General features: G+C 49.5%; 1 protein-coding gene across 3 annotated transcripts in view; it reads left to right on the top strand.

Moving 5' to 3' along the window:
• BMP1 (bone morphogenetic protein 1) overlaps positions 1-27429 on the top strand; it is a 43504-nt gene that overhangs the window by 5796 nt on the left and 10279 nt on the right. For 2 of the 3 annotated variants that reach the window (XM_030312429.1, XM_030312431.1), the window contains exons 2-15: positions 1637-1750; positions 3845-4009; positions 4199-4316; positions 4621-4799; positions 5600-5705; positions 7163-7287; positions 7852-7967; positions 16180-16282; positions 19716-19832; positions 20080-20225; positions 20324-20519; positions 23584-23709; positions 24435-24595; positions 24980-25160. In XM_030312429.1, coding sequence (XP_030168289.1) covers positions 1637-1750; positions 3845-4009; positions 4199-4316; positions 4621-4799; positions 5600-5705; positions 7163-7287; positions 7852-7967; positions 16180-16282; positions 19716-19832; positions 20080-20225; positions 20324-20519; positions 23584-23709; positions 24435-24595; positions 24980-25160 — 1953 coding nt within the window. Of the gene's footprint in view, positions 1-1636; positions 1751-3844; positions 4010-4198; positions 4317-4583; positions 4800-5599; positions 5706-7162; positions 7288-7851; positions 7968-16179; positions 16283-19715; positions 19833-20079; positions 20226-20323; positions 20520-23583; positions 23710-24434; positions 24596-24979; positions 25161-27429 lie in introns of those variants that run through there. The other variant, XM_030312430.1, reaches the window with a different exon arrangement.

Genomic DNA, 27429 nt, shown 5'->3' with positions numbered 1-27429 from the left:
GCCTCTCCAATGACTAGCAGTGTGGGAGACCATTTCCCTTCTGAGCCTCAGTTTCCATATCTGTAAAATGGAAGGCTGGCCTAGATAACTGCTAGAGGGACTCCCACGTTCTGTTGATCCAGGTGAAGGTCCCATCAGAGTACATATCTATGGGCATGTGTTTTTAGGCCTAAAGACTATTGATGTGATACTTCACTCGAATAAATGTTCTGGAGTGCCTTCTACCTACAAGGGTGGTGTGGGCGCTGCTGGGGGAGGGGGCATCTCTGTGACTCACATAGCTCTGTGTTTGAGGGCATGGCTGTGGATGTCACCAAATGTCTGTAGGATCACTAACCCATGTGGCTGATTCTCTGTGTGATGAAGTGTGTGTGTGTGTGTCCACCCAGCGGGCCATCTGGGGAGGAGAAACCTGTGTGCAAGGCCTCAAGGTTAAAATAATTTGTGTAATGCTGCCGCCAGGCCTGTGTAGCACTCAGGATGAGAAGCAGATGTCGCCATGGGTGGAGCTTCAGGGAAGCTGCTCTGCGCCCCACCTCCATCCAGCTCACCCTCCCGCCTCCCCAGCCCAGCTCAGCATGAAGCTCGCCTCTGAGCTCCTTCCAGAGCACTCAGCTTCCTCTTGCTCCCAGCTTCTCCAAAGTCAGGCAGATTGTTTAGCTCATCTCTCCAGAAACATCTCTCCCCAGGTCCAGAAATCAAAATGCCTATTCAGGGGGCTCTATTCCCCCAGGCCTTTCTTCCTCCAGAGAGGAGACCCTGAGATTCAGAATAGGAATCACTTGAAAACCGTTAAACTTTTTCCTCCTAGCTGGGCAGCTCCCATTAAGTGTCCTGGTTTCCCTAATAGGCCTATCTGCTCCAATTTTTGTTCATGGCCTCCCCTCAATTTAATTGAAACGGCATTTGTTGAGTGAATACCATAGGCTCGGAGCAGTGCCAAGGTTATGGCCCCACAGAGTAGATGCTCTATCATCTCACCCCCTTCTGTTTTCTTCATAGCATTCATCACTGTCTGGAATTCTTGAGTTCAGTGTTTATTTAGTTATGTATTGTTGAAGGTTAGCTCTATGTGAGCAGGGACCTCTTTTTTTTTTAAGTTTATTAATTTATTTTGAGAGAGAAAGAAAGAGAGAGAGAGAAGAAGAAGAAGAGAGGGAGAGAACACAAGCAGGGGAGGGGCAGAGAGAGAGAAAGAGAGAATCCCAAGCAGGCTCCTTGTTGTCAGTTTGGGGCTCGATCTCACGACCATCATGAGGTCACGACCTGAGCCGAATCAAGAGTCAGATGCTTAACTGACTGAGTCACCCAGGTATTCCAAGCAGGAACCTCTTCTGTCTTGCTAATAACTCGAGTGGTACCTGGCTTACTAAATATTTGCCACAGAGCGATGGGAAAAGTGACATGATCGTGTCTTCCTCTGGTAGGGAGCGTGTATCAGCTTTGCTAGATTCCCAACTTAGAAGTGAGCACGAGTCTCCCCCGGGATCCTCAAATCCAGTCCCCTATGACCCCCTTCCTCAGAAGGCATTTGAAGACTGATGTTGCTATGGGGGTAGGGGTGGTACCCATGGGGTTGGAACTGTCAGTGCTGGGTAGGAGGATTAACTTCCCAGGCCTCGTCTTTTCTCTCTAGCTGCCTTCCTTGGGGACATCGCCCTGGATGAGGAGGACCTGAGGGCCTTCCAGGTGCAGCAGGCTGAGGACCTCAGGCAGCGTGCAACCCACAGGTCTTCCATCAAAACTACAGGTACTCTGGGTACAGGCGGGCCCTTCTATGTCCCAGAAATGGGTTCCAGAATTAGAGAAACAAGCAACCTCCCTGTTTCCCAACCAGGCCCTCTCAGGACAGAGGCTATGAGCTTGAACCCAGCATAATGGCTTATCTTCCCTTGGGATATCTTTGTCCCTTCCCCAGAGGAGCAGCAAGTATAGACATACCCAGGAGCAAAGAACTGACATTCTTTTTGCTTACAGTTTACAAAGTACTTTCACCAGCATTATCTAACCTTTCCCCAACCACCTTCAAAGGTAGATGTAGGACAAGTCCTGCATTGCAGATCCAGAAACTAAGACTCATGGAGATAACGTGACTCATTCAAGATCACATAGCTGGTCAGTGGCAGTGCTGGGACAGGAACCCAAGCCTTCTCACTCCAAATCTGATGCTCTTTGCTCAACACCCCAATCCCTCCCAGCTTCTCCTCATGCTCCCACTTTGCAAGCTTTTATACTTCCTTCAAAGCCCATCTCAAGAGCTTCTCTGATGAAATCTTCTCTGATCATCCCCCAGGCATGGTTATCCACCCATTTTCTGTGCTCTGTCTGCTCTCTGTTTACAGTATTAGTATCTCACTCATGGAACCATATTTCAATGATTTTTTTTATATGTCTATCTCCCCAACTGGACTCAAAGCTCTTTAAGGTCAGGGACGGGTCCTTCTTATCCCTGGGTGTGGCCCAAGCACCTAGCAACCCACCTGGCACTTATGAATGGGTGAGAGAATAGGAAGAATGAGTGCCTGGGCTGGTTTAGTTCTGTCCAGCTTTGTCACTGCTCAGGAACATGGTGCTGCCCACAGGGAGCCCTCCCACTGACAAAGGATAGGGATTCTCATCCAGAGCCCATTCTGCACACACTCTGGTGGTTGTCCTGTCCAGCATGAGAGAGGATCTTGGCATGGGCAGCCATGGAGTAAAGGTCAAACTTCCCAGAGAGGAGCTGGCATTGGAGGGGAACATGGTGGCCTGATGACTAGCAAGGCTTACTTGGCCTGAGAGGGGACCAGCAGACATGGTTCAAGCAGAATGGAGGAACTGGAGCATGTGGGCCTGCCACTAACTCACTAGGTGACTTTGGGCAAATCTTTGGCTTTAGTTTCCTTATCTGTCAAATAATACACAGTGACACTTGCACAGTGCATCCCAGAGAGCTACTGTGTCAAATGAGAACATATATTTGGGAACACTTAAAGACGTCAAGCTCTATATGCTCCACAAGGAGGAAGTTTTATTAGATGAGAAGTCAACATTTCCTGGTCTCAAGTCCCCTATAGTTCCTAGGAAATTAGTACACCATTGTTCTCTTTTTCAGTTTTAGTCCATTCTTGCTATCTGTGGTAGTTATGAATAGAGTTATGGAATAACTTTTTTCTATAAAGTCACTGTGAACACTGAATTAACAAATACTGAGTCAGTCATCACTCCTAGGAGAAATACAGGGTTAGGTCCCTGCAAGCCTCTTGTCACAACATTCTCACCAACTGATCAGCATGTAACCCTGTCTTGCGTATGTTTCTGTTTAAAGACCCCTTATTTAATTCACAGTAGATTCATTAACTTTGAGCTATAGCCAACAGGACTGTAATTTAGGGGCTCGACAAAGCATATTAACACACGTGTATTTTCTCCATAGGGCACATCAGATCCTTCTTGCACTTAGGAACGTTGGACAGTGGTCTGGTGCCTCTGTACTATCAGGGCAGAAGGGGGTCATTTTAAACAGCAAAATCACCAATAAAAAGTCCCCACATACAAAAAAAAAATGTGGCACTAAACAGACTATGAAAAAGATGCTTATTTACATTCTGAGAGCTGAACCAAGAAGGCAAAGTGTCACCTTGTTCAACCTCGGTTGGGTATGGGGGTGACTCATGTTTTTCACTGTCCTGTGCGTGTCAGTGATTGACCGTGAAAGAGCTAAGGTTATTGGTTTGGGGGTTACAAATAAATTTTAGTGAGTGGACAGGTATGGAATCCCCCCAAAATGCGGATAGAGTATAATTTGTTTCCCCGTACTCCTATTCCTTCACTTGCTACCAGTGTCTTCCTCTCCCAACACCAGGAAACTCTTCTACCCCCAACTGCCAGAGCACCAGTGGGCAGCCACAGAGGAGAAACCGTGGAAGATGGAGAAGCAGGTCCCGGAGCCGGCGGGCAGCCACATCCAGACCAGAGCGTGTGTGGCCTGATGGGGTCATCCCCTTTGTCATTGGGGGAAACTTCACTGGTGAGCATGATGTTGTGGGGCCGAGGGAGCAGCCTGCATCGGGGCCTAGCCTTGGGGCAGCCTTGTCATGTGTAGTGGTATGAGTGATGTCCTCTGCCTATCTGTCCAACAAGAGGCTGACATTCTGGCAGTGGGTTGAGGTTGGCCCACCTGGACACTGTGGCAGCCTGGCCCCCTTCATCCTGGCAGGCAGTCAGAGGGCAGTCTTCCGGCAAGCCATGAGGCACTGGGAGAAGCATACCTGTGTCACCTTCCTGGAGCGCACTGATGAGGACAGCTATATTGTATTCACCTATCGACCCTGCGGGTGAGCAGGGGCCCCTGGGCACTGCACCCTCGGCCATCACCCCAGTCCACATTCTGCTCTGGGCACTACTGCTGCCCCATCTGGGCACGATCCTACATCATCTGTCCCCACTCCTGCCATCGGGCATCTTCCCAGGAGCTGCCCCCTGGTGTGGCTATGACCCCTGAACACAGCCTGGGCATCCCACGCTCAGGCCCCTCCCCTGTACCTCACTCCCTCACCCTCCTGGCAGCCTCGCCCGGCCCCTGAGTGGATGCACTCCCCCAGCTCGGGACCGCCCCCCTGAGCTGGCCCCGCCCTCCAGGTGCTGCTCCTACGTGGGTCGACGCGGTGGAGGCCCACAGGCCATCTCTATCGGCAAGAACTGTGACAAGTTCGGCATTGTTGTCCATGAGCTGGGCCACGTCATTGGCTTCTGGCACGAGCACACGCGGCCAGACCGGGACCGCCATGTCTCTATCGTGCGTGAAAACATCCAGCCAGGTACGCACCTTGGCCTGAGTGCCTAGCTGTGTGCCACACCTGCCCCCGCCCCCCCCCCCCCCCCCCCCCCGCCCCAACCACTCCAGGGCCTCTAGTAGGGGTGGGAGCTGCTTCCTGGAGCCATAGCTTGTGGTCAGCTCAGTGTTGTGGCAGCCCTTGCCCGGGGCCCAGGTTGGTCCAGACCCTGCCCCTGAGGCATCTGCTTCCTGCCAGTAGCAGCTCAGAGACGGAAGATCAGTTGTGGAGCTGTTTGGGGGGCTGGGAGAGGTCCTGGTCCTGGACACGCAGGCCTTCCAGAGCAGCCCAGAGCCCAGCTGGCCTTGGGGGGAGGGGGGGAGGGGGGAGTTGGCCCATCCCCCATGCCACCTCAGCCTTTCTCTTCACTTTTGCCCAGTCTTCTGCCCTCTGCCTGTTCTCCCCTCTAAGGGTTTTTTTTTTCTCTTGTTTCTCCTGGCTACCCCCTCTCCCCTCCCTTCCTGCTTCCTTCCTCCCTCCCCAGGCCTCCTCTGCTCTTCCCTGCTTTCATCTCCCTGTGGTTCTAGAAATGGGTGCTTCCTTCCCATACTCTCTGAGCCTTCCCTCCAGCCAGTCCTCGTTGACCCTGCCCCTCTGCTGGACCGACTCTTCTAGAGACCCGCCCCTACCCCCCCAGACTTCCCTTGGCTGCTCCCTGGACCCTCAGGTAGGGGGGCACCTCTCGAGTACCTGAGGGGCCCCACTCCCCACCCTGAAAAAGTGGCACTGTGTGGCACACAGACCCACCCCTCCCACCCCCCACACCTTTTTCCTGGTCTTCGCAGGGCAGGAGTATAACTTCTTGAAGATGGAGCTCCAGGAAGTGGAGTCCCTAGGGGAGACCTATGATTTTGACAGTATCATGCACTATGCCCGGAACACGTTCTCCAGGTGAGAGATGGGGCCTGGCCTCCTCTGGGGCAGCCTAATCCTGCCTTCTGTAGGGCGTTCTCTTTGGGCCTCTCACTTTGCACTGGGCTGCCCTGCTGGGGCAGTCACCAAGGGTGAGAGTGGGCTTCTGGGTGGCCCCAGCTCCCGAGCAGAGGACCCATGGATGCTGCCTGCCCTGCTGTCCTCTTCCATTGTGGGTCCATAGCAGGGCCTGGACCCACGAAGCCTAGTACTGTGGACCCCTGGGATACCTGGCTCAGGAGGCTGAAGTCCAGCCATTTTGCCTGACACATATGTATATGCTGTGGCTGAGAACTGTATCAGCCAAGGGAGCTGAGCTTTTCCCTCATCTGTCAGCCAAAAGAGGACACATTTTTCTAATTGGGGGCATCCTTTGTAATCAGTTTGCCTTTTTGGAACCGGCTAATTTGCACAAAGGCTGGCTACTGCCCTGAACTAGCCCTTTCCTCTGCTTACAAGCACACACACTCCTCCTGGGGGCCCACATTCCCCGAAATCATGACCGGAACCCCCAGAGGTAGTGGCCCAGCCTCTGCACCGGCAGCTTTTCCTTAGCAGAGTGTGGGAAACAGCCCCTCCCTGCTCCTTTACAGGCTCCCCTTCCAAGCCTGGCCTTTCCCATGCCTGGCTCTTTCCTTATCCTCTGTCTGCAGTCCTGCTCTGTCCCACGCACAGTGCCCCTCCTCAGTCTCCCTGCCTCCAGACCTGAGGGAACAGAGACCAAGGAAGGGTGGTGAGGTCATCCTGCCCCCCACAGCCACAGACCTCCCCTGGACATTTCCCACCACATCCCACCCCACCCCCTGCTGAGTTCCACCCAGCTGGGTGTGAGTCAGGGACCCTGGGGAGGCAGAGGGCCGCCTGTTTCCCTTCGTCCTGCTCCTCCCAGATGGAAACACCCAGGACCTAGCAGGCAGGAACTGGGCAGGGGGGACAGGAGACATGGATGGATCCGGAGTTGTGTGGTCTGACCATGGTGGAACCTGTCAAAAGCAGTCCGTGCCAGCAAAATGAAGCACTGGCCTTGATAGTCCTGGGAGAAGTTCAGTCACGGCCGAACGAGCACGAGGGGCCACAGAAGCAGAGGCTTGGTGAGGCTAGAGACATGGTCACTAGGGGTCCCAAGCTCTCCTGAGGCTGGGGGTTGGACCTAGACTGAGCCAGAACACCACTAGCTTCCCAGGGCATGTGGAGCCTGTGTCCCTGACCTCCCAGCGTATTCCTGGGGCTCCCCCAGGCTCCAGCAGTGTGGCTGCCACGGAGCAGGGTGGCTGCTGGTCAGTGGGCAGCATAATGACAGGGTGAGCAATCTCCACCCGTCCCTGACCCTACTGAGGAATGTCTGGGCTCTGGCAGGGTCGTGACCTTGGGTACACACAGGCACACCACCCCTCCCTCCATCAGACTCTCACCCAGATCGGGCTTTTCCTCTTCAGGGGCATCTTCCTGGACACCATTGTTCCCAAGTACGAGGTCAATGGGGTGAAACCTCCCATTGGCCAAAGGACCCGGCTCAGCAAGGGGGACATCGCCCAGGCCCGCAAGCTCTACAAGTGCCCAGGTCAGGGCAGGGAGGGATGGACCAGGGAAGGGTGGAGGGCAGGGCCTGGGGCTGAGGAGGTTAAGGCTGTAAGTCTTAGAGAAGGCCAGCAGCTGCCTGGTGGTAGGGGTGGAGGTACCCAGGCAGGGGCAGTGTTCAAGTTAAGGAACCAAACTGGGGCTGGGATCAGGTGGTGAGGGGATCAGGTGAGATACCGAGCCATGTACCTTCAGAGGGTCTGGGAGAATAGGGCAGTAGGAGCAGTAAAGGGGACTAGCAGAGCAATTTTCAGGGACGGAGGTAGAGTGAGGCCCACCAAAGGAGCTTGACCTTAACTCTGGAAGCCATGTTGCCTGGACAGCAGGGCATCCTGCAGCACTAGGCCAAATAGGTCCAATGGTGTGGGCTTATGTGTAAAGAGCATGGAGTGGATCTTAAAGGGACAGGACCACCCCAGACTCCTTCCTCTGCTTAGCCGTTCTTCTCTCCCCTGAGTGATGCCAGAGTTCAGGGCGTGGGAAGCCAGGAGGTTGGGGGAATTGAGCATCTGCAGCCAGCAGTTCAGTCATTTCCTTTCTCTGACAGCTTGTGGAGAGACCCTACAAGACAGCACAGGCAACTTCTCTTCCCCTGAGTACCCCAATGGCTACTCCGCCCACATGCACTGCGTATGGCGTATCTCAGTCACACCTGGAGAGAAGGTAACTGAGCGTCCCCTCCTCTGCGAGGACCCCAGAGTAAGAGAGCTTAGTTGATTGTGGCTGTGAATGACCTACCTGGGAAACGTAGACCCATTCACTGCACAAGAACGATGGAGCACTACCTTGAGGAGGGGCTGACTTACTACTCGAGAGGCACTTTTCCAAGGTCTTCTCAGATCTATCCACAGGGTTTTCCTGTGGTATCTGGACCTCTCACTCACCCCTTTACCTTCAGTGTCCTTCCGTGCATTTTTATTGTTCCCGATAGTCAACTTTAAGACTCTATTCCTCTTGATTGGAATATGGTACTTAATGTACTCGTGCAGTCTTGAGCTTGACTAGATTTTATTACTGGTCACATTGTTCATTCCAACAGCTCTCAAGACCATTTGGAATCTGAATTCCACCATTCAGCAGGTGCCATCTCTCTTACTCTGTCCTGAGCTCATTTGATAAGCATGTCTTTTCTGGGTCTTCTGAAACTGGTCTTTGATTGAAACATTGAACATGACATGAATCAAAGCAGAGCCAGGTTCCCTCTCTGAGCTGACACTGTTCATCTGCAGACTTTGGGCAGATTTATTCCACTGGCTATGATACCACTTGCTACACCACCATCCAGCCATGAGTCATCACCTTGTTGACTGCGAAGTGAGCTTCTCTGACCACGAATTTGTCACCTTTATATCCCTGGCATAGGAAACAGCTCATAAATGCTGAATATATAGATGGATTGCCTTACCAAATCAAAGCCACTGTTCCACCAGTTGGTGAAACACCTTTTAAAAAGGAAATGACATTTGTCTGATGTGCTTTAAGTGAACCTGAACCAGCTCCTAATAATCAAGTGTCTCTTTTCTAAAGGGTAGAAGGCTATCTGTTTATTTGGGGATTGACATTCAACTTAGTGGGTTGTGATTCCCAGGTTTCACTCCAAACCCCTCTTCCAACACACACGCGCACGCGCGCACACACACACACACCCCTTTTGGAAACTGGCAAAGCTTTTGTTCTGAGTTTTCGAGATTACAGACACTGATCACATCTGTAAGTTATTTGAATGTCCTCTGATGTCATTTTTGAGCCTAGAGGCAACAGCCAATTTAAAGAGGTGCTCACTGACTCCCCTCCAATATGAATGAGTTTCTATTCCCTTTCCAAACTAGCTTCTTTTACTTTTTGCAATTTGAAGATCATTCTCATTTGTGGTAGTCTTTTACTGAGGGTTGAGTAATTCCGTCATCTCTCTCAGTTAACATTCTGTCACCCTCCCTCAAAAGTGAACCCACCCTAGGTGGCTCAGTCAGTTAAACATCCGACTTTGGCTCAGGTCATGATCTCACAGTTTGTGGGTTCAAGCCCTGCATCGGTCTCTGTGCTGACAGCTCAGAGCCTGGAGCCTGCTTCAGATTGGATTCTATGTCTCCCTCGCTCTCTGCTCCTCCCCTGCTCATGCTCTGTCTCTCTCTGTCTATCAAAAATAAACATTAAAAAAAATTTTTTTTAAAGTGAACCCATCCCTTCCTTGTTCTTTTTCTTGTTCTGAATCTAATTTAAAAATTGCTGTCCTTTTTGCTGTCTTGTTCTGACCATTCTCTGGCTTCCTTTATCTCTCTGCCAAAGGTCTCCACAACTTCTGCTTTTGGAAATCTCACAGCAAATAACAATAAAAACAACTAAAATTATTGAGCACATGATTGGCCAGGCATGTGTTAAATTCTTTATGTGTTATGTCTTATAATTAACACAACAACATTCTAGGCCGGGTGCTAATGTTGTCCCCATTCTGCGTATGAGAGAATCAACTTGGAAAAATTAAGTAACTTGCCCAAAGATTATGACACAAAAGTCCATGATTGCAATACTGTGAATTCTAAACCCTGTCCCACATCAATAATTGCTAAAGTGCCCTTCCAGAGACCTGTGTGCTCACTACACACCCGGCATTGGGGACAGAGAGATGCATGAGAGAGTCCCCAGCCCCTGAGGAACACAGAGTAGGGTAGAGCGTTGCTTTTTTTTCCTGTTCAAGAAGTTTGCTCAGCCAGCAGGGATATGCCAACCTTGGTCAGGATCAGCTTCTTTCCCTGTGGTTCCAGGCTGGCATGGGCTGGCCCTAGTCTCTAGTAGACAAATGGACTTGCCCCAGGAGCCTCTCTGTGCCTTAGGCATGCTCCCTCCACAACACCCAAGAGACTCCCCATCCTTTTTCAGAGGCCTGCCTGGAGCTCCAGGGAGAGAAGTAGGCTACAGAGAAAAATTTCAAACTTTTCAGTGCATAGCTGCAGAAATAGAAAAAGTAAAATTCACTCACAGTTCTGGATCAAATTGTGGAGCTGTAATTGAGTCAAAGATGGAACCCTGGGGGACAGGAACCCTCTAAGGGTCTGCAGAGGCTGGGGAGCCAGGGAGGATAGCATCATGAAATAATAGTGACCATTCTTTGCTGTTTACCCATTACGTTTCAGGCAAAGTATTAGGCATCTTGTATGTATGACCTCATTATTCCCCACATCAGTTTTGTGGTGCAGGTTTTCTCATCCCTTCTGTGTAGATGAGGGAGTCGAGGCTCAGAGGGCATCAGTAAATCTGCCCACGTTTACACAGGCAGTCATGGTGGAACCAGCATTTAGTTCCAGGACCGTCCAACTCCAAAGTCTACGCTCTTTCAACAGTCAACCTTAAATAAACTCGCTTGCATTCGTGGGTGGACTTTGATGTTTCTTTTGTGCTGAGAGGTTGTTTTCACTTGCCTCCTAGTTCTCTGCTTATTGCCAGAAGTTTGAGTGATACAGAAATTTTATGCAAGGCAGGGATATATCAAACAAGAAAGAGCCACTTTGGAAGGCTTCTTGTAGGACCCCCATGTCTCCACTGCACGTCATTGGCAGCTGCTCCAAAGAAGACTTAAGAGTGTTTCCCAAGCGACAAAGCCCGCCCCTTAGGAGCAGGAAAGTGGTTTCAGGAGATCATGGTCCATTGTTGCAGCCGAGCCAAAAAGATAAGAACTTAAAATGTCTTTTGGCTTTGACAGTGTCCACCCTCATTCCCATCCCTGCCTTGTGATATCTTGCCTATTCTTCAAGTTCCAAATTCCGCTCCTCTGTAATGCCTTCCCCAACCCCACCTCCAGTCCTCCAGTTGGGCAGCTATGACCCCTCCCTTAAGTCCCTGCTTCCTGGTGCTGAAGGGTGTGGGGCTCTGAGGGTGAAGGGAAAGTTGACTCTCATTCTTCATGCAGCTGTTAAGCAAAATTGACTGGCAGGCCTGGGGAGGCCACATGGAATATAAGTTTAAGGGTTTAAGTTTAAGACCTGAGTGCCTGGGTTTGACTCCCAGCCGTGCTATTTGCTAGATGCATGATCTTGGGGAAATTGCTTAACCACTCTGTTCCTTTGTTTCCCCATTTGTAAAGTGGGTCTGATGGTTGTGCCTCCCTCATGTGGTTGATACAAGGATTAGACAAGTTAATGCACGTAAAGTGCTCAGTGCTGTGCCTGGCACATGGCAGGAATTCCATCAATGTTGGCTGCTACTGTCATTCTGTAGCCTTTTTCTTTTTCTTTTTTTTTTTTTTTTTACATTTACTTAGAGAAAGAGCACATGTGCATGCATGCATGCAGTGGAGGGGCGAGAGGGATAGAGGAAGAGAGAGAACCCCAAGCAGACTCTGGGCTGACAGCTCAAGGGGCATGACCCCACAAAACTGTGAGATCATAACCTGAGCTGAAACCAAGAGTCAGATGCTCAATTGACTGAGCCACCCAGGTGCCCAATGTCATTCTATAGTCTTAATCTATTAAATCGGTAATCCCTGGTTGACTTCCTAGGTCCCCCTTTTGCCTCCTTCTACTTCCAGATTCTGGGATGAACCATTTCAGATTTCAAAATCTTAAGCAAACTCAACTCCAACAGTGAAATTAACTTTTTTTTGAGTGGCATACACAGTACTATATATGTGTGGCATGTATGTATATTGCATGTGTGACACATACATGTGTCAATGTTATAAACTTTCCATGTATTGGTTTAATTCTCTAAGTCCTATGAGGTTGGTACTATTACCATTACCATCTTATAGATATGGAAATGGAGGCACAAAGGTGTTCAATGATGAGCCTAAGGTCATACAGCAAAGTCAGACTGAAGCCAGACTGTGAGTCCCCGGGGGTCAACATATCGTCCCAATTGCTCCCTGAGAGCATCCAACAAATGTGGGGGGTGCTGCCCATTTGCGGGGTCCACTTGTGGACACTCTGCACCCTGTTTCTCACTGAATCCCCCAGCTCTTTATGATTACTGCTGTTTTTTAGACAAAGACACCAAGGCACAAAGAAGTCAAGCCACGGGCCCATCATCACCAGCCAGGAAGTGGTAGAGGTGGCCAGGTTTTCTTTGGCAAAGGGCAGTGCCCCTGCCACCAGAGCACAGCTGTTTCCACGTGACAGAAGCCATTACAACTCTTAATTAGACATCTCTGGTCTCAATATAGCCATGGTGTGCCCTCCTGGAGGATGCCTTTAACTGCCAGCACAGGTCTCTTCTTCCTGAGCGAGGTGACCACTGCTTCCTCCTGCCCCATAGGAGGTCTCGGGTGGGTCCTTTGGGCTTCTGCCTGTGGGCATGGTTCTTCAGGAGGGTGTGAAGCCATCCTCCCTGGACAGAGCCAGTGTAGTTTCTGAGGGCGAAGGGAAAGTTGCTGCTGTTCTTGTCAGCTGCTGAGCAAAACTGATCGGAGGCCACATGGAATCGTGGTGAAGGATGTAAGTTTAGGAGCCAGACTGCCCTCACTCAGCCCTCTGCATTCCTTCGTCCATCCAGCAACTCCTTAAAGATGTTTTTGTTGTTTGTCAGATATAGAGATAAGTATTTTGAAAAGTATAGGAATTCATATGGTAAAGAGTGAATATTCTGCCCTGGGTCCTCCTCCAAATCCCACTCCCCAGAGGCGACCAAACATTGGTAACACTTGGTATGTCCTTCCAGACTCTTCTAAGTATGTGTGCATGCATGTGTGTATGGATATGTGGTCTTATGTAACTTGCCTTTCACTCAGCAGGAAATCATGGTCATTGTTCCATGTTAGCGCATCAAGTCCTACCTCAGACATTTTGATGGTTGCTTAACATGCTGTCATCCCCATTCCTCTGATGTTTCATTTAAGTTTTTTCCAAGTTTTTATCATTACCAAAAATGCTACAGTAAATATCTCAAACCTGAGATCTTTATATACTTGGGAAAGTGTATCTATAAAATAGATTCCTAAAAGAAAAATTCTATCCAAGAAACATTTATTAAGCAACTACTACATGCCACACACCAAAGATTCCATATCGAGTTAAATAAAATTCCTGTCCTCATAGGGTTTACATTTTGGCGGAGTAGGGGTAAGGGGGAGACAGACAAGCAAATAAAAAGTAAATGCGATAGGTCAGATGGTGATAAGTGTTATGAAGGAAATCAGCAATAGGAGATAAAGGAGTGAGGTGGGGGTTACTGTAACATGTGGGATGGTCAGAGAAGGCCTCATTCACATCAGGTGAGTTGGAATAGAAATGGATAGGAAGTGAGGGAACACATCAGGCAGGTAGCTGGGAAGAGCTTCTAGGCAGCAAGTGCAAAGGCCCCAAGGCAGGAGCAGGCTTGGTGTGTTTGAGGACCAGTAGGGTCCATGTGGCCAGAGCCAAGTAAGCAAGGAGGAAAGTGGTAGGCGATGGGGTCAGAGAGATAGCAGGGGGCTAGATTATAAATGGCCATGGAGGACATGGTAAGTAAGGACTTTGGATTTTACTCTGAGTAACATGCATTAAAGGATTTTGAGCAGTGGGGAGATATGATCCAATTACATCATGAAAGCTCTGCTCTGCTGGGAGGCAAGATCAAGAGCAGGGACTATTGAACTAATCTTGGAAAAAGATAATGGTAGGGCCAGGACTGAGAGTTCAAGAAGGGGTACAGATGGTTTGAGGAGAGAGGAGGAGAATGTGAAAGGTGTGCCTGGCAGCGCTAAGGACGCAGTGGAGGTCAGTGGTCTCAAATTTCAAGTGAGACAAGCAACATGGTTGTATTTCCTCTAACCATGACTTCAGCCTCCTGGGAACAGGCACAGAGTAGGTGGAAAGTTGGATTTAAGCAGGGGTGTGGTTTTCCAGTGAATACAATGAGGAGAAAAGAGGAAAAAGAGAGTTGAGGTCCTGTACAAGGAGGTGATGATAAAGATGGACCATGGATTTGCTTTGAAGTGAGGTGACTGCCCCAGGCCTTTGCCACTTCATCTATGTCCTACTTTGGTCATTGATCCAGGCACACTGTCTGTCTCCAGAGCAAGAGCCAGAACAGATTTTCAACTTCAGTTTTTCAAAATACCAGAACTTGTATCTTTATAATAACAATAATAACACTCAATGATGACTAATAATAATCATCAAGAGTAATAGGGTGCACTTTTCAAAACCTGGTCTTGCTGATCTTGTGCTCAGAGTGCCACAACTCATAAATGTTTCCCCAAACACAAACACATTTCAACTCATGTACGAATCAAAAGAAAAGAGGCAGGATGGGCTATGGATTCCAAGCCAGGCAAGGACTGATGTGAGTATGTGGAGATAAAGGGTGGGAAAACCCCATAGGCTCAGAAGGTGGAAGGTCACGGTGAACTGGAAGGATTGTTGGACTAGGTGTATGGAGCAAGTGAACGAGGAGAGATTGGGGCACGTGGATGGACAGTGGGGTGCTTGAACTTGAGCTTATGGGGGATGCACAGTTATTGATGATAACAGGGTCTAGGGCATGTCATGCCATGTGTGGCCGAGAAGAGGTGGAGAGAGGAAGTCAGGGAATGGGGAGGCCCAGAAATGGGAAGGGTCATCTAGGTGGCTATTGAAATCACCAAGAATTCTAAAGGGGTCGGTGTCAGGGAGTGACCGAGAGCCAGAGTTATTCTCTGACCATCGACCGTCACAGCACTGACACATTCTCTGACCATCGACCGTCACAGCACTGACACAGGCTACAGACCACAGTTGCCAGTGCCTGCTTTGGGATCTTTTTCATTCTCACCTCCACTCTGACTGTCTCTAACTGCAGTGAGCCAGAGGGGAGATACACCTTGTCCCCTTTTCCTCCAGCAGAGAAGCCAGCTAGACCTAACAGGTGGGTTCCTGGGCCATTTGTGTCCACTGTATACACCTCTCAGGTCACCATGAACTGTTCCTGCTTGTTGGACTCTAGATACAAAAGAGGCTTTGGGGGCACATTCTGGAAACTACTAAAGCAATTTCTCTCTTGGAAAGTGTACCTGTCTACTGTTAATATACCCATCGGCTGGGGAGAGTTGGTATTTACCAAGGTGTCAAACGTTCCTCCAGTATTACATGACCATTTGATGAGTTCAAAGGCTGAAATGAGTTCATGAACAGGAGGCACTTAGGGCGGTGGCTGTACCTACGAGGTGCTACTTCAGGGTGAGGTGCTCTTTCCTCATTTTATGCTCGTGGCAGCTGAGGTCAGAGAGGTTGGGTGATTTACCCAAGGACTCCCAGCAAGAAATGCAGAGGTGACGTTCCAACCCAGGCCCATGTGTGTGGAGTCTGAGTTTTTTTACTCAGTGAGCTTTTCATGTGTATTTCTTATCCTTCTAAATCCTTATCCCCTTGACAGGGACGGACGTTAAACCCACTCACAGGAAGGATTCAGATCTGGTATTCCCCTCAGCAGCTAGCATGACCCCTTGCCTGGAATCAACATTCAATGAATATGTGATGATGGGTGACTCAGCCCGTCTCTCTGCCTCTCCTCTCTGGACCCTTCATTTCCATTTCAGAGCCCCTGGTACCCACATGCCACCCTGGGCCCTTCCTATCACTGACACCTCACCCCTCTAATGGTGCTGTGATTGGTGTTGTTTAAGTCGACCAGGAGGAGAGATGGGTTTGTTTAACCCAAACCAGCGTCTCCTCACTAAGGGGATCAGTAAAATGAGACCTCTGGTCTTATACAGATATTCAGCAAGGGCATGTATGTTAAGTGATGACTGAGTTATCTGGGAAAGCTGGCCGCCATTGGCAGACAGCTGGGGAGAGGAGTGCCGTCTCTGCACCAGGAGCTCCTTTTCTGAGCCCCTTCACTATTTATGCAGAGTGAGGCAGGCAGTGGTCATGGGGCCGGCTGGTGGGGAGCTGTGTAACCCTCTTCCTCTTCCCATTTCCCCTAGATCATTCTGAACTTCACGTCCATGGACCTGTATCGCAGCCGCCTGTGCTGGTATGACTACGTGGAGGTCCGAGACGGCTTCTGGAGGAAAGCACCCCTCCGAGGTAAGGCACTAGCCCACCCCCTGCCTCCTCTGTGGAGCCTTCTTTTTTGTGTGAATTGAGGTCTAATTAACATGTAATACCCTCTTAGTTTCAGGTATACATCACAGTGATTGAATATTTTCATGTATTACTAAATGATCCCCATGATAAGGGTAGTTACCATCTGTCACCATACAACATTATTACAATATTATTGCTTATATTCTCCATGCCGTACATCACATCCCCATGTCTGATTTATTTTGTAACTGGAAGCTTGTATCACTTCTCGGCCTTCTGGCTAAGATCAAGTGTACAACTGGAAGCTTGTGTCTCTTAATCTCTTTCACCTATTTTGTCTACCTCCCACCACCTCCCCTTTGGCACCCATCAATTTGTTCTCTGTATCTATGAGTCTGTTTCTGTTTTGCTTTGTTTGTTCATCTGTATTGTTTTTGGATCCCACATATAAGTGAAATCATATGGTATTTTTCTTTGTTTCACTTAGCATCATACCCTCTAGGTCCATCCGTGGTGTCACGAATGGCAAAATCTCATTCTTTTCTATGGCTGAGTGATATGGATAGCCCACATCTTAGTCAATCTATTCATCTACTAAGGGACACTTCGGTTGCTTCCATCACCTGGTTGTTGTAAATAATATTGCAATGAACATGAGATTGCATATCTCTCTTTGAATTGGTGTTTTCGTTTTCTTTTGATAAACACCCAAAAGTGGAATTGTTGGATCATAAGGTAGTTATATTTTTTTAGATTTTTTTTAAAGTTGATTTATTTATTTTGAGCGGAGGGCAGGGCAGAGAATGATGGAGAGAGAGAATCCCAAGCAGGAGCCACACTGTTAGCGCAGAGCCTTATGCAAGGCTTGATCTCACAAGCCATGAATGAGGTCATGACCCAAGACAAAATCAAGAGTCCGACACTTAGGGGCGCCTGGGTGGCTCAGTCAGTTAAGTGTCCAACATTGGCTCAGGCTGTGATCTCATGGTTTGTGGGTTCGAGCCCCATGTCAGGCTCTGTGCTGACAGCTCAGAGCCTGGAGCCTCCTTCAGATTCTGTGTCCCCATCTCTGCCCTTCTCCCTCTCTCTCTCCCTCTCCCTCTCTCTCTCTCTCTCTCTCTCTCTCTCTCTCTCTCTCTCTCATCCTCTCTCTCTCTCAAAAATAAATAAACATTAAAAAGAGAGAGAGAGTTTGACGCTTAACCGACTGAGCCACCCATGCGCCCCGGTAGTTCTATTTTTAATTTTTGAGGACTATCCATACTGTTTTCTAGAGTGGCTGCACCAGTTTGCATTCCTATCAACAGTGTACAAGGGTTCCCTTATCACCACTTCCTCAAACCTGTTGTCAGTGGTCTTATTTAAGCAAGCTCCACACTCAGCATGAAGCCTGATGCGGGACTTGATCCCATAACCCTGGAATCATGACCTGAGCTGAAATCAAGAGCTGGATGCTCAACTGACTGAGCCACCCTGGCGCCCCCCACCTTTTTTTTTTTTTAACTTGTCTTCTTGATACTAGCCATTCTGATAGGTGTGAGGTGATATCTCATTGTAGTTTTGATTTTCATTTCCTGATGATGAGTGATGTTGAGGATCTTTTCATGTGTCTGTTGGCCATCTGTATGTCTTCTTTGGAGAAATGTCTACTCAGGTCCTCTGCCCGTTTTTTAATTGGGTTGTTTGGTTTTTTTATATTAAATTGTGTAAATTCTTTACATATAGTTTGGATAGAAATCCCTTACCCAATGTATGATTTGCAAACATCGTCTCCCATTCAGTAAATTGCTTGTTCGTTTTGTTGACCATTTCCCTCACTGTGCAAAAGCTTTTCAGTTTGATGTGGCTACTTCCTTCCTACACCTACTCATATTCTCTTCATCCTCCCCTGAAACCCATAGCTTGGCCAAGGGTGATCTGGTGTGGGAAACTGGACTCCTGATAGAGTCAGTGCCTGATAACTCCATCACCAAGTGTATAACTTTGGGCAAATCCCTTCCCTAGTCTGGACCTTAGGGTCTTTGGTATGGGCTTCTGGGCCTCTCTCAGAGGTGACTCTCAGTGTGTGGGTCAGGGGAGTCATATAAGTTGACAGAGGAAGACAGACAGGCACATCTCCACAGTTCCAGGCTCTCCTCATCTGGGCAATTTCAGAGGCTCTGTTTTCTCTATCTGCAAGGTCTGGCTTAAGGGTACCCACAATGCAGCCTGGCACACCACAGAGGCCTACCTACCTGGCACAGACTTGTTTGCACAGGATACTTTGTCCCTTGGTGGTGGGGGGTGGTGAGTAAGTGGGGGATGTGTAGTCAGAACCACAGGACAGAAGTTATTTTAATGGACATGGAGTTAGGGCCAAAAGAAGCTTTTGCGTCAAGCCTGAGGAGCTGTGTGAATTCTCCTTCTCCAATCTGGACATAACCCTAAATAGCCCGGGACTACTCATTGTCACTAGAGTCTTTGCTCCACAGCCTGTGTCTGAAGCAGGATGACAAACCGTTACTAACCATCTCTTTTCCCCCCAGTTTCTGATATTTGAATATTTCTTATTAGTCACCCAAAGCAGCTGTCATTACAACACTTCCTCCTGAAGACATGTTAGCATTTCCAAGATTACAGTTTCTTTTTCATAACTTACATTCCTGGGTCAGCACCCTCTGTCCCTTGCTGAAGGTTGGGAAACACCCAATCTTACTCAGAACACACAAACCATCCCCCCTTGATTCTCCACTACAAAGAATTCTACAAATGGCCAGCCTCATCTGCTTACACAGATTCCTGTCAGGTTTTATTTCAAAGGGGACATTTTCTGACCCAGTCCCTAGATTCTAGGATTTATTTGGGGTCCTCTGCCATCTCTTGCGTTTGGTCAAATGAAAACATTCTAAATGTGCAAAGAAAGCTGAGTTCGTTCTTGGTTATTACTTGTTTGCATGAAGGTCAAATAAGAAAAGTAATGATAATATGCTCTTTGAAAAAAGTAAATAGGGCTGCTGGGTGGCTCAATTGGTTAAGTGTTTGACTCTTGATCTCAGCTCAGGTCTTAATAGGGTCGTGAGTTCAAGCCCCGCATTGGGCTCCATGCTGGGCGTGAAGCCTACTTTTAAAAAAAGGTAACTAAAACACAGATACAGTTTGATATTGTGCGAAGTCCCCTTTCCTCCCAGAACTCATATTCTATTCCTCGAGTGCATAAAATCCTGTAGAAGTTAGTACTCTCTGGCCCTTCAAGACCACACTAGACCTTAGACTAGTTTCAGGCCAACTGGAGGGCCTTGAGATTGTGTGCCAAGTGCAGACCAAGGCCAGAGCCCCTGAGCCCCTAAGCCCCTAGAGTGGTGGGACAGGCTCCCTGGAGGGACAGCCCTGGAGCAGGGAGGGGAGAGGGACCCACTTCAGGCCTCACTGCCCTCTGTCCACACTGTCTGCGCAGGCCGCTTCTGCGGGGGCAAACTCCCCGAGCCTATTGTCTCCACCGACAGCCGTCTCTGGGTCGAGTTCCGCAGCAGCAGCAACTGGGTCGGGAAGGGCTTCTTTGCCGTCTATGAAGGTACGGAAGAAGAGTGACGAGGGAGGATTGGGTGTGGTCCCTGGGGATCAAAACGCTCACTCCTGGCACACTAAGGGCAAGGTCAAGGGAGCATGAGGGAGGAAGCAGAGACCCCAGTGGGATTGGCCAGGCCTGGGGGCACTAAGAAGCTGGGGGGAGGGGTACATAGGAAGGACTGAAGGAGGGGAGAGAGGGGCTCTTGAGCTGAGCAGAGCATTCTAACTGACCTCACCCTGTGTCCCCAAAGCCATCTGTGGGGGAGATGTGAAGAAGGACAATGGCCACATCCAGTCACCCAATTACCCTGATGATTATCGGCCCAGCAAAGTCTGCATCTGGCGGATCCAGGTGTCTGAGGGCTTCCACGTGGGCCTCACCTTCCAGTCCTTTGAGGTAGGTCGGAGACCCTGCTGTCCCACCTGTTGTGGGTTTCCTGGTGTTGGGCCCTGGCCACCAGAGCTGCTCCAGCTGATCCAGCCCCTGACCCTCAGATCGAGCGCCATGACAGCTGTGCCTACGACTACCTGGAGGTGCGTGATGGGCACAGTGAGAGCAGCACCCTCATCGGGCGCTACTGTGGCTACGAGAAGCCGGATGACATCAAGAGCACTTCCAGTCGCCTCTGGCTCAAATTCGTCTCTGACGGATCCATTAACAAAGCTGGCTTTGCTGTCAACTTTTTCAAAGGTGCTCCTTCCCCATTCCCCACCTGGCCCACCCCCATGGCCAATCCATCTCCTCCATTCCTTCTTTTAATTTTTAAAATTGTGTTTTGTTGTGGTAAAAACACGTAGCTTGAGATGTGTCCTCTGGATGCATTTGTAAGTGTACTATACCATGTTGCTGGCCGAAGGCACGGTGCTCTACAGCAGATCTCCAAGGCTTATTCATCTTGCTTGACTGCAACTTTATGCCTATTTGATTAGCAGCTCCACATTTCCCCCAGTCCCCAACCCCTGGCAGCCATCATTCGTTCATTCATCCACTCATTCATTCATTCATTTATTGAATCTATTTTAGATAGCTCGTATAAGTGGAATCCTGCAGTATTTGTCTTTCTGTAACTAGCTTTTTTACTGAACATAATGTTCATAAGGTTCATCCATTTTTATTCCACTGTGTGTATATAACACATTTTTTAAAGTGAAGAGTAATCGACGCACAATATCCTGTTAGTTTCAAGGGTACAACATAGCGATTCAATGTTTATGTACATTATAAAATGGTCACCACGGTGAGTCTAGTTACCATCCATCACCTTACAAAGTTGTTACAATCTTGTTGACTTATATTACCTATGCTGTATATTACATCCCCACGTCTTGGTTTTTTTTTTTTTTTTTTTATAACTGGAAAACTGCACGCCTTAATTCCCTTCACCTGTCTTGTTCATCCCTCCACCCCCTCTCCTCTGGCACCCATCAGTTTGTTCTCCATATCTATGAGTCTGTTTCTGTTTTGTTTTGTTTGTTCATTTGTTTTGTTTTTAGATTCAACATGTAAGTGAAATCATACAGTATTTATCTTTGTCTAGCTTATTTCACTTAGCCTCATACCTTCTGGGTCCATCATGGTGTCACAAATGGTAAGATTTCATTCTTTTCTGTGGCTGAGTAATATTCCACTGTATGTATATACCACATCTACTTTATCCATTCATCTATTGATGGGCACTTTAATTGCTTCCATATCTTGGCTGTTGTAAATAATGCTTCAGTGAACATGGGGCTGTATATATCTCTTCAGATTGGTGTTTTCATTTTCTTCAGATAAATGCCCAAAAGTGGAACTGCTAGATCATATTGTAGTTCTGTTTTTAAATTTTTGAGGAATCTCCATACTGTTTCCCGGAGTGGCTGAACCAATTTACATTCCCACCAACATGCAGAAGGTTCTATTTTCTCCACATCTTCCACCAACACTTGTTATTCTTAACTTTTTGATACTCTCCATTCTGACAGGTGTGAAGTGATATCTCAATGTGGTTTTGATTTGCATTTTCTCTGATGATGAGTGATATTGGGCATCTTTTCATGTATCTGTTGGCCATCTGTATATCTTCTTTAGAGAAACGTCTATTCAGGTCCTCTGCCCATTTTTAATCAATAGTCGTTTTATATTGAGTTTTATGAGTTCTTTATACATTTTGGATGTCAACCACTTATTTCATATAACATTTGTGAATATCTTCTCCCATTAAGTTGACTTTTTGTTTTGTTGATGGTTTCCTTCACTGTGCAAACGCTTTTTAGTTTGACGTAGTCCCATTTGTTTATTTAGCTTTTGTTGTCTTTGCCTGAAGAGACAGATCCAAAGAAAATATCATTAATACCAATGCCAAAGAGCTTACTGCCTTGGTTTTCTTCTAGGAGTTTCATGGTTTCAGGTCTAATATTTAAGTCTTTAACGCATTTTGAGTTTCTTTTTGTGTATAATGTAAGTAAGTGGTCCAGTTGCATTCTTTTGCATGTAGCTGTCTGATCTGTCCATTCATTGAAGAGGCTGTCTTTTCCCCATTGTATATTGTTGCCTCCTTTGTCATAGAATAATTGAACACATAATCATGAGTTTTTTTTTCTGGACTCTCTATTCTCTTCCACTGATCTATTTGTCTGTTTTTGTACCGGTACCATACCATTTTGATTTATTTGTTTTTGATTATAGCTTTCAACTACAGTTTGGAATATGGGAGCATGCCCCTCAGCTTTGTTCTTTCTCAAGATTGCTTTGGCTGCTTGGAATCTTTTGTGGTTCCATACACATTTTAGGATAATGTGTTATAGTTCTGTGCAAAATGGTATTTTGGTCAGGATTACTTTGGATCTATAGTTTGCTGTGGGTAGTATGGACATTTTAACAATATTAATTCTTCTAAATCCTGTAGCACATTTTCTTTATCCTCATCTGTTGGTGACCATTTAGGCTGTTTCTACATCTTGGCTATTGTGAATATTGCTGTGGTGACTTCGTGTCTTCTTTATTCACCCATTCTACACAGAGATTCTATGAGGGATGCATAGACCATGGTACCCTGTGCTTGAATTTATGGCCTAACTGGGGAGAAGAGGTCAACTGCACTGAGAAACTGCATATCTCATTGAGTAAATGACACACATATGTAAAAGTAGCTGACACGTGGTAGGTGCTCAACTGTGAATTGAAATAGTAGTTCAGGAGTTGCCTTAAAGTCCAAAAGTTTGTGTAGAAGAAATGCCAGTGAGGCATAGAGGCAGGAAGTGCCATAGAAGCTTAGGGAGGAAGCAAGGCAGCATGGATTTCTTTTACCGGTGTGATTGTGGACAGGTAATCTGTCTGAACCTCATTTCCTCATCTGTAAAATGGGGATAGTAACAGTCCCTCCATCACTGGTCATGTCAGGATTGAAGGATAAATGAAGAAAGGCTGGGGAATGACACACAAGAGGCACCAATAAATGGTGGTGGTCACCAGCCCAGCCATTGTGGTCAAAGAAAGGCTCTGTGGGGTCTACCTGTCCCCTCCTTCAGGTTACTACCTGTCCCTTTGGGGCTCTCAGGAGTAGGAACCCCTGGGGACCGAGTTGGGGGGCTGGCTGGGGTAGGGAGGGCCACAGCCTCAAAGCTGAGTGGTCCACAGCTGACTCCTGTCCCCTGCAGTGGGGCTGGAGGTGGTCACAGGAAGGCTGAGGGACACTGGAATTGACTCTCAAGCAGAGCACAGGAGGCAGGCCCCGGCCTGGCAGTCACTGACACCCTTTCTTCCCAATTGGCAGAGGTGGACGAGTGCTCACGGCCCAACCGCGGGGGCTGCGAGCAGCGGTGCCTCAACACCTTGGGCAGCTACAAGTGCAGCTGTGACCCTGGGTATGAGCTGGCCCCGGACAAGCGCCGCTGTGAGGGTGAGTGCCTCCAACACAGCCCCAGGGCCCAGACCCTCTAGCCCAGATCTCTTAAGCCCTTGGACACACCCCTTCCTGGGAAAGCCCAGATTCCCTAGCACTTTCTTCACTCATCACCAACAAGGAATACATTTTATATGGCAGCCCTGCAGCCCCCTGAACACACTTACGAGGTGTGATGCACTCTGGTATTTTTTTTTTTTTTCATTTTTATTCACTTAAAATGCTGATCATGACCTGCTGATTGATTTCATCATCCTCTTGAAGGTCATGATCCCCAGTTTGGAAACCACTGTTTTCAGACAGGCAATGATTTTTCAGCCTCTCCCTATACCTGCCCCTGAGGTGAGAGCATTCCCTGCCAACTACCTGCAGCTCAGCCTGGGTTTGCTGTGTGTCTTTTCTCTACCCACCTTCCTCTCCCTGCCTCCAGTCCTCACTGCCCACCGGCCCAGCCTTCCCTGAGCCCTTCACTCCCCGCCTCCTTCTTAGCAGAGGCCCTGAGAAAGTAGAGTGTTCATGCATATGACTCCCCAATTCCTCATACTCTGAAGGTACACCCCTCACCCTGCCTGCTTCCCTCCCATCCTTGAGAGACCAGACACAAGCCCCAGAACAGCAGGGCATCCACACATCCCCCTCTTCTCCTTAATGCACCCTTACCCCTGGCCCTTACCTAGAGTGGGGACTCCTGGTGGCTGATGCCACCTCTGTTGTCCCCACAGCTGCCTGTGGTGGATTCCTCACCAAGCTCAACGGATCCATCACCAGCCCAGGCTGGCCCAAGGAGTACCCCCCTAACAAAAACTGCATCTGGCAATTGGTGGCCCCTACCCAGTACCGCATCTCCCTGCAGTTCGACTTCTTCGAGACGGAAGGCAATGACGTAAGTGCCCACCAGAGCTGAGGAGACTCAGGAAGGTCTGAGGCGTGGGAGCTCGGCTCAGTGCCTGCTTCCTTCCATATGAAATACCCAAAGAATGTAGAGGAGGAGAGACTGCTCCCAATTCCAGGAAGCAGGGGAGGGTCGGGGAGGAGGGCTTGAAGGTCAGGGAGTGCACAGGGGAATGTGGAGCAAGGCAAGACTCAGTCAGGGCTTGTGTGGGGAGCGCAAAAGGATCCTGTGGGGGTGGCTTGGCACCTTTTTGAGTTGTTAGATTATGTAAGATGGGTGACTAAAGACAAAAGGACAAAAGGGAGCCTTCCCAGGTGGGGGTGGTCAGGAGAGGCTTCCTGGAGGAGGCAGGCCTAGAGCTGCACTGCCCTGCAGGTGTGCAAGTATGACTTCGTGGAAGTACGCAGTGGGCTCACAGCTGACTCCAAGCTACATGGCAAGTTCTGTGGCTCCGAGAAGCCCGAGGTCATCACCTCCCAGTACAACAACATGCGTGTGGAGTTCAAGTCTGACAACACCGTCTCCAAAAAGGGCTTCAAGGCCCACTTCTTCTCAGGTAACCCGGACTACCCAGCTGTGAGCCCACCGCCCCTCCCCCCTGCCACACTACCCCTGCACTTTCTAGCCCTCTCTGTTACCAGGCCAGCAGGGTCTGTCCCCTGCTCCCCCCATTAGCCCACCACCACCAGGCCAACCCCTCTGCTCCTGAACCCCATTACTCCTGAACCCTCTGGGCTATATGGGAACCAGCCTGAGGATGGGCAGTACATAGGCATGAAGAAATGAAAGGAGAGGGCTTTCCTTTCAGGAGCCATCATGCTGAGGCCCCAGAGAGGGCAGGCCCTGGAAACAGGGAGTTCAGCATGGCCAGAGAACGCAGGGTGCATGCAGAGGAGGAGGGTGTTTGCCCTCGAGTGTGTGGGGCAGATTATCTGGCAGCGGCCACATCTCTAATCAGACCCACATGCCAAATGGGTTCATGCCGTGGCCTTCAGAAACGATGAGGAGCCTCCCTGTCATCAACACCAAAGCCTTCCCACTCACCCTCAGCCCATAGGTGAGGGACTCAGATCCAACCAGCATATGTTTATTGAGAGCTGCCCCGTATAAGGCTTGTGATCAAGCCCCTTTGATGGACCCATTCTTGAGAGGCCTAAAATGCAGTCAACCTCTCTGAGTTGGGCCTCCAGGGGTCCCAGGAGACCTGCCCCCCTGCCTTAGTCTTCCCTCAGTCCTTCATCCTGGGGCAAGGCTGGTGGTCTTTCAGAGGCACTCTTTGACTTGGGACGTTGATAGTGTGGGGTGGGAACTCCATGAACTTGAGTTGGGGAGTGGGAGGTGGAGGGAGTGGCTGAAGCAGCTGGTTTTATATGGGAGTGGCCCAGGGATTCTGATCTCCAGCTGGCCTGGTGGGCCGGGCATGGGGTAGCAGGAAGGCAGGAAGCCCATGGCCTAGTCCACACTGCCTTCCTTTTCCCCCCCTTTGCCCAGGGTCCTGCATCCTCAAGCCCCCTATGTTGCATCCCTGCACCCCTGCCTGCCCCACCTGGATGCCATGCACTGCCCCTGTGCACTGGTTCCCTGCTTGTCACTGCCAGCCATCCTGCTCTGCTTAAAGTGCCCCACAGCCCCTGCCCCACTGCTTGCTGAGACCCCCTCCCCTTGCAATGCGAATCCTTTTCTTCCCTATGCCCACCTGGAACTCCTACAGGGTGCTCACCAGAGGGCCAAGGGGATGTAACACCTACTCAGGGGTGGGCTCAGCCCTGGGGAAACCATTACCTGCTTACTCTCGTCTCTTTCTGCCCTTCTGTTACTTGACTCTCAGAGGCGGGAGGGGGACCGATGCATCTGTCAGGCTAGAGCCCAGGTCTCTCCACCCCTGGGTACTGCCCTGCCCTGGCCTGACACTGGGCCACCTGCCCCCTCAGCCCCACACAGAGACGCACACACACACGTGCACAGCCACACACACACACACACACACACACACACACACGTGCAATGCCCTGCTGCCTAAGAAACCTGCAGAGGACCCTCACCAGTGGGCATCAAGGTTCGTTCAGCCCTCAGGGCATGGGGCATCTGACTCTGGCCCCCCAGGAGGGGGGCTCTTTGGACTTTTGGGACACCCAGCGAGGAGACCCTAAGCCAAGAAGGAGAAGAAAGAGCCTGAAGACCTTCAGTCTGACCCCAGCCACCTTCCGGGGCATTTGGCACTGGAGGGTGAGTGCCGTCTCCTTGTCCGGGCCATGTCCACCCTCCCCGCTCCTGCCCCTCCTGCAACCTGCTCCCTGGCTCCTCGGCTCCTCTGAGGTGAGGCTGTGAGGCTGCCACTCCCACTCCCCACCCCCCCCCATGCCAGAGCCCTGCCCCGGGACGCTACAGCAGGCCTTCCTCAGGACTCACTTTTCTGTCACTCATCCATTCAGCCACCCACTTGCCCACGCACTCGTTCGTTTACTGGGCAGGTATTTCTTTTACCCCTCCTATGTGTCAGGCACTGTACTAGGTATTTAGGGTGCACATATAGGGAAGGTGTGGGGTTCAAAACATTTCAGGCAAATCTTTGCTCCATTTGTAAGATGGGGCCCCTAGAGTTCCTAGTGTAGTCACAGGCGAGTTTCTGGGCTGTAGGGTGCCCCTCACCCCCACCTTCCTGCAGGGCCGGCAGCTTCCACAGGGCCCTCAGCGAGGATCCCCTGTGAGGCTGTAACTGAGAAGGAGCCCTGGGGAGGGACTTGGGGATCCCACCTCTTGACCTTGAGTTCCTGCGGGCCTTAAGGGGTCTGGCCCACCTGAGAATGGAGTGGAGAAGCCAGGCC

Source organism: Lynx canadensis, chromosome B1 (assembly GCF_007474595.2).
Source record: "Lynx canadensis isolate LIC74 chromosome B1, mLynCan4.pri.v2, whole genome shotgun sequence".
Classification (NCBI taxonomy): Eukaryota; Metazoa; Chordata; class Mammalia; order Carnivora; family Felidae; genus Lynx; species Lynx canadensis.
This window is presented reverse-complemented; position numbering and strand designations above follow the sequence as displayed.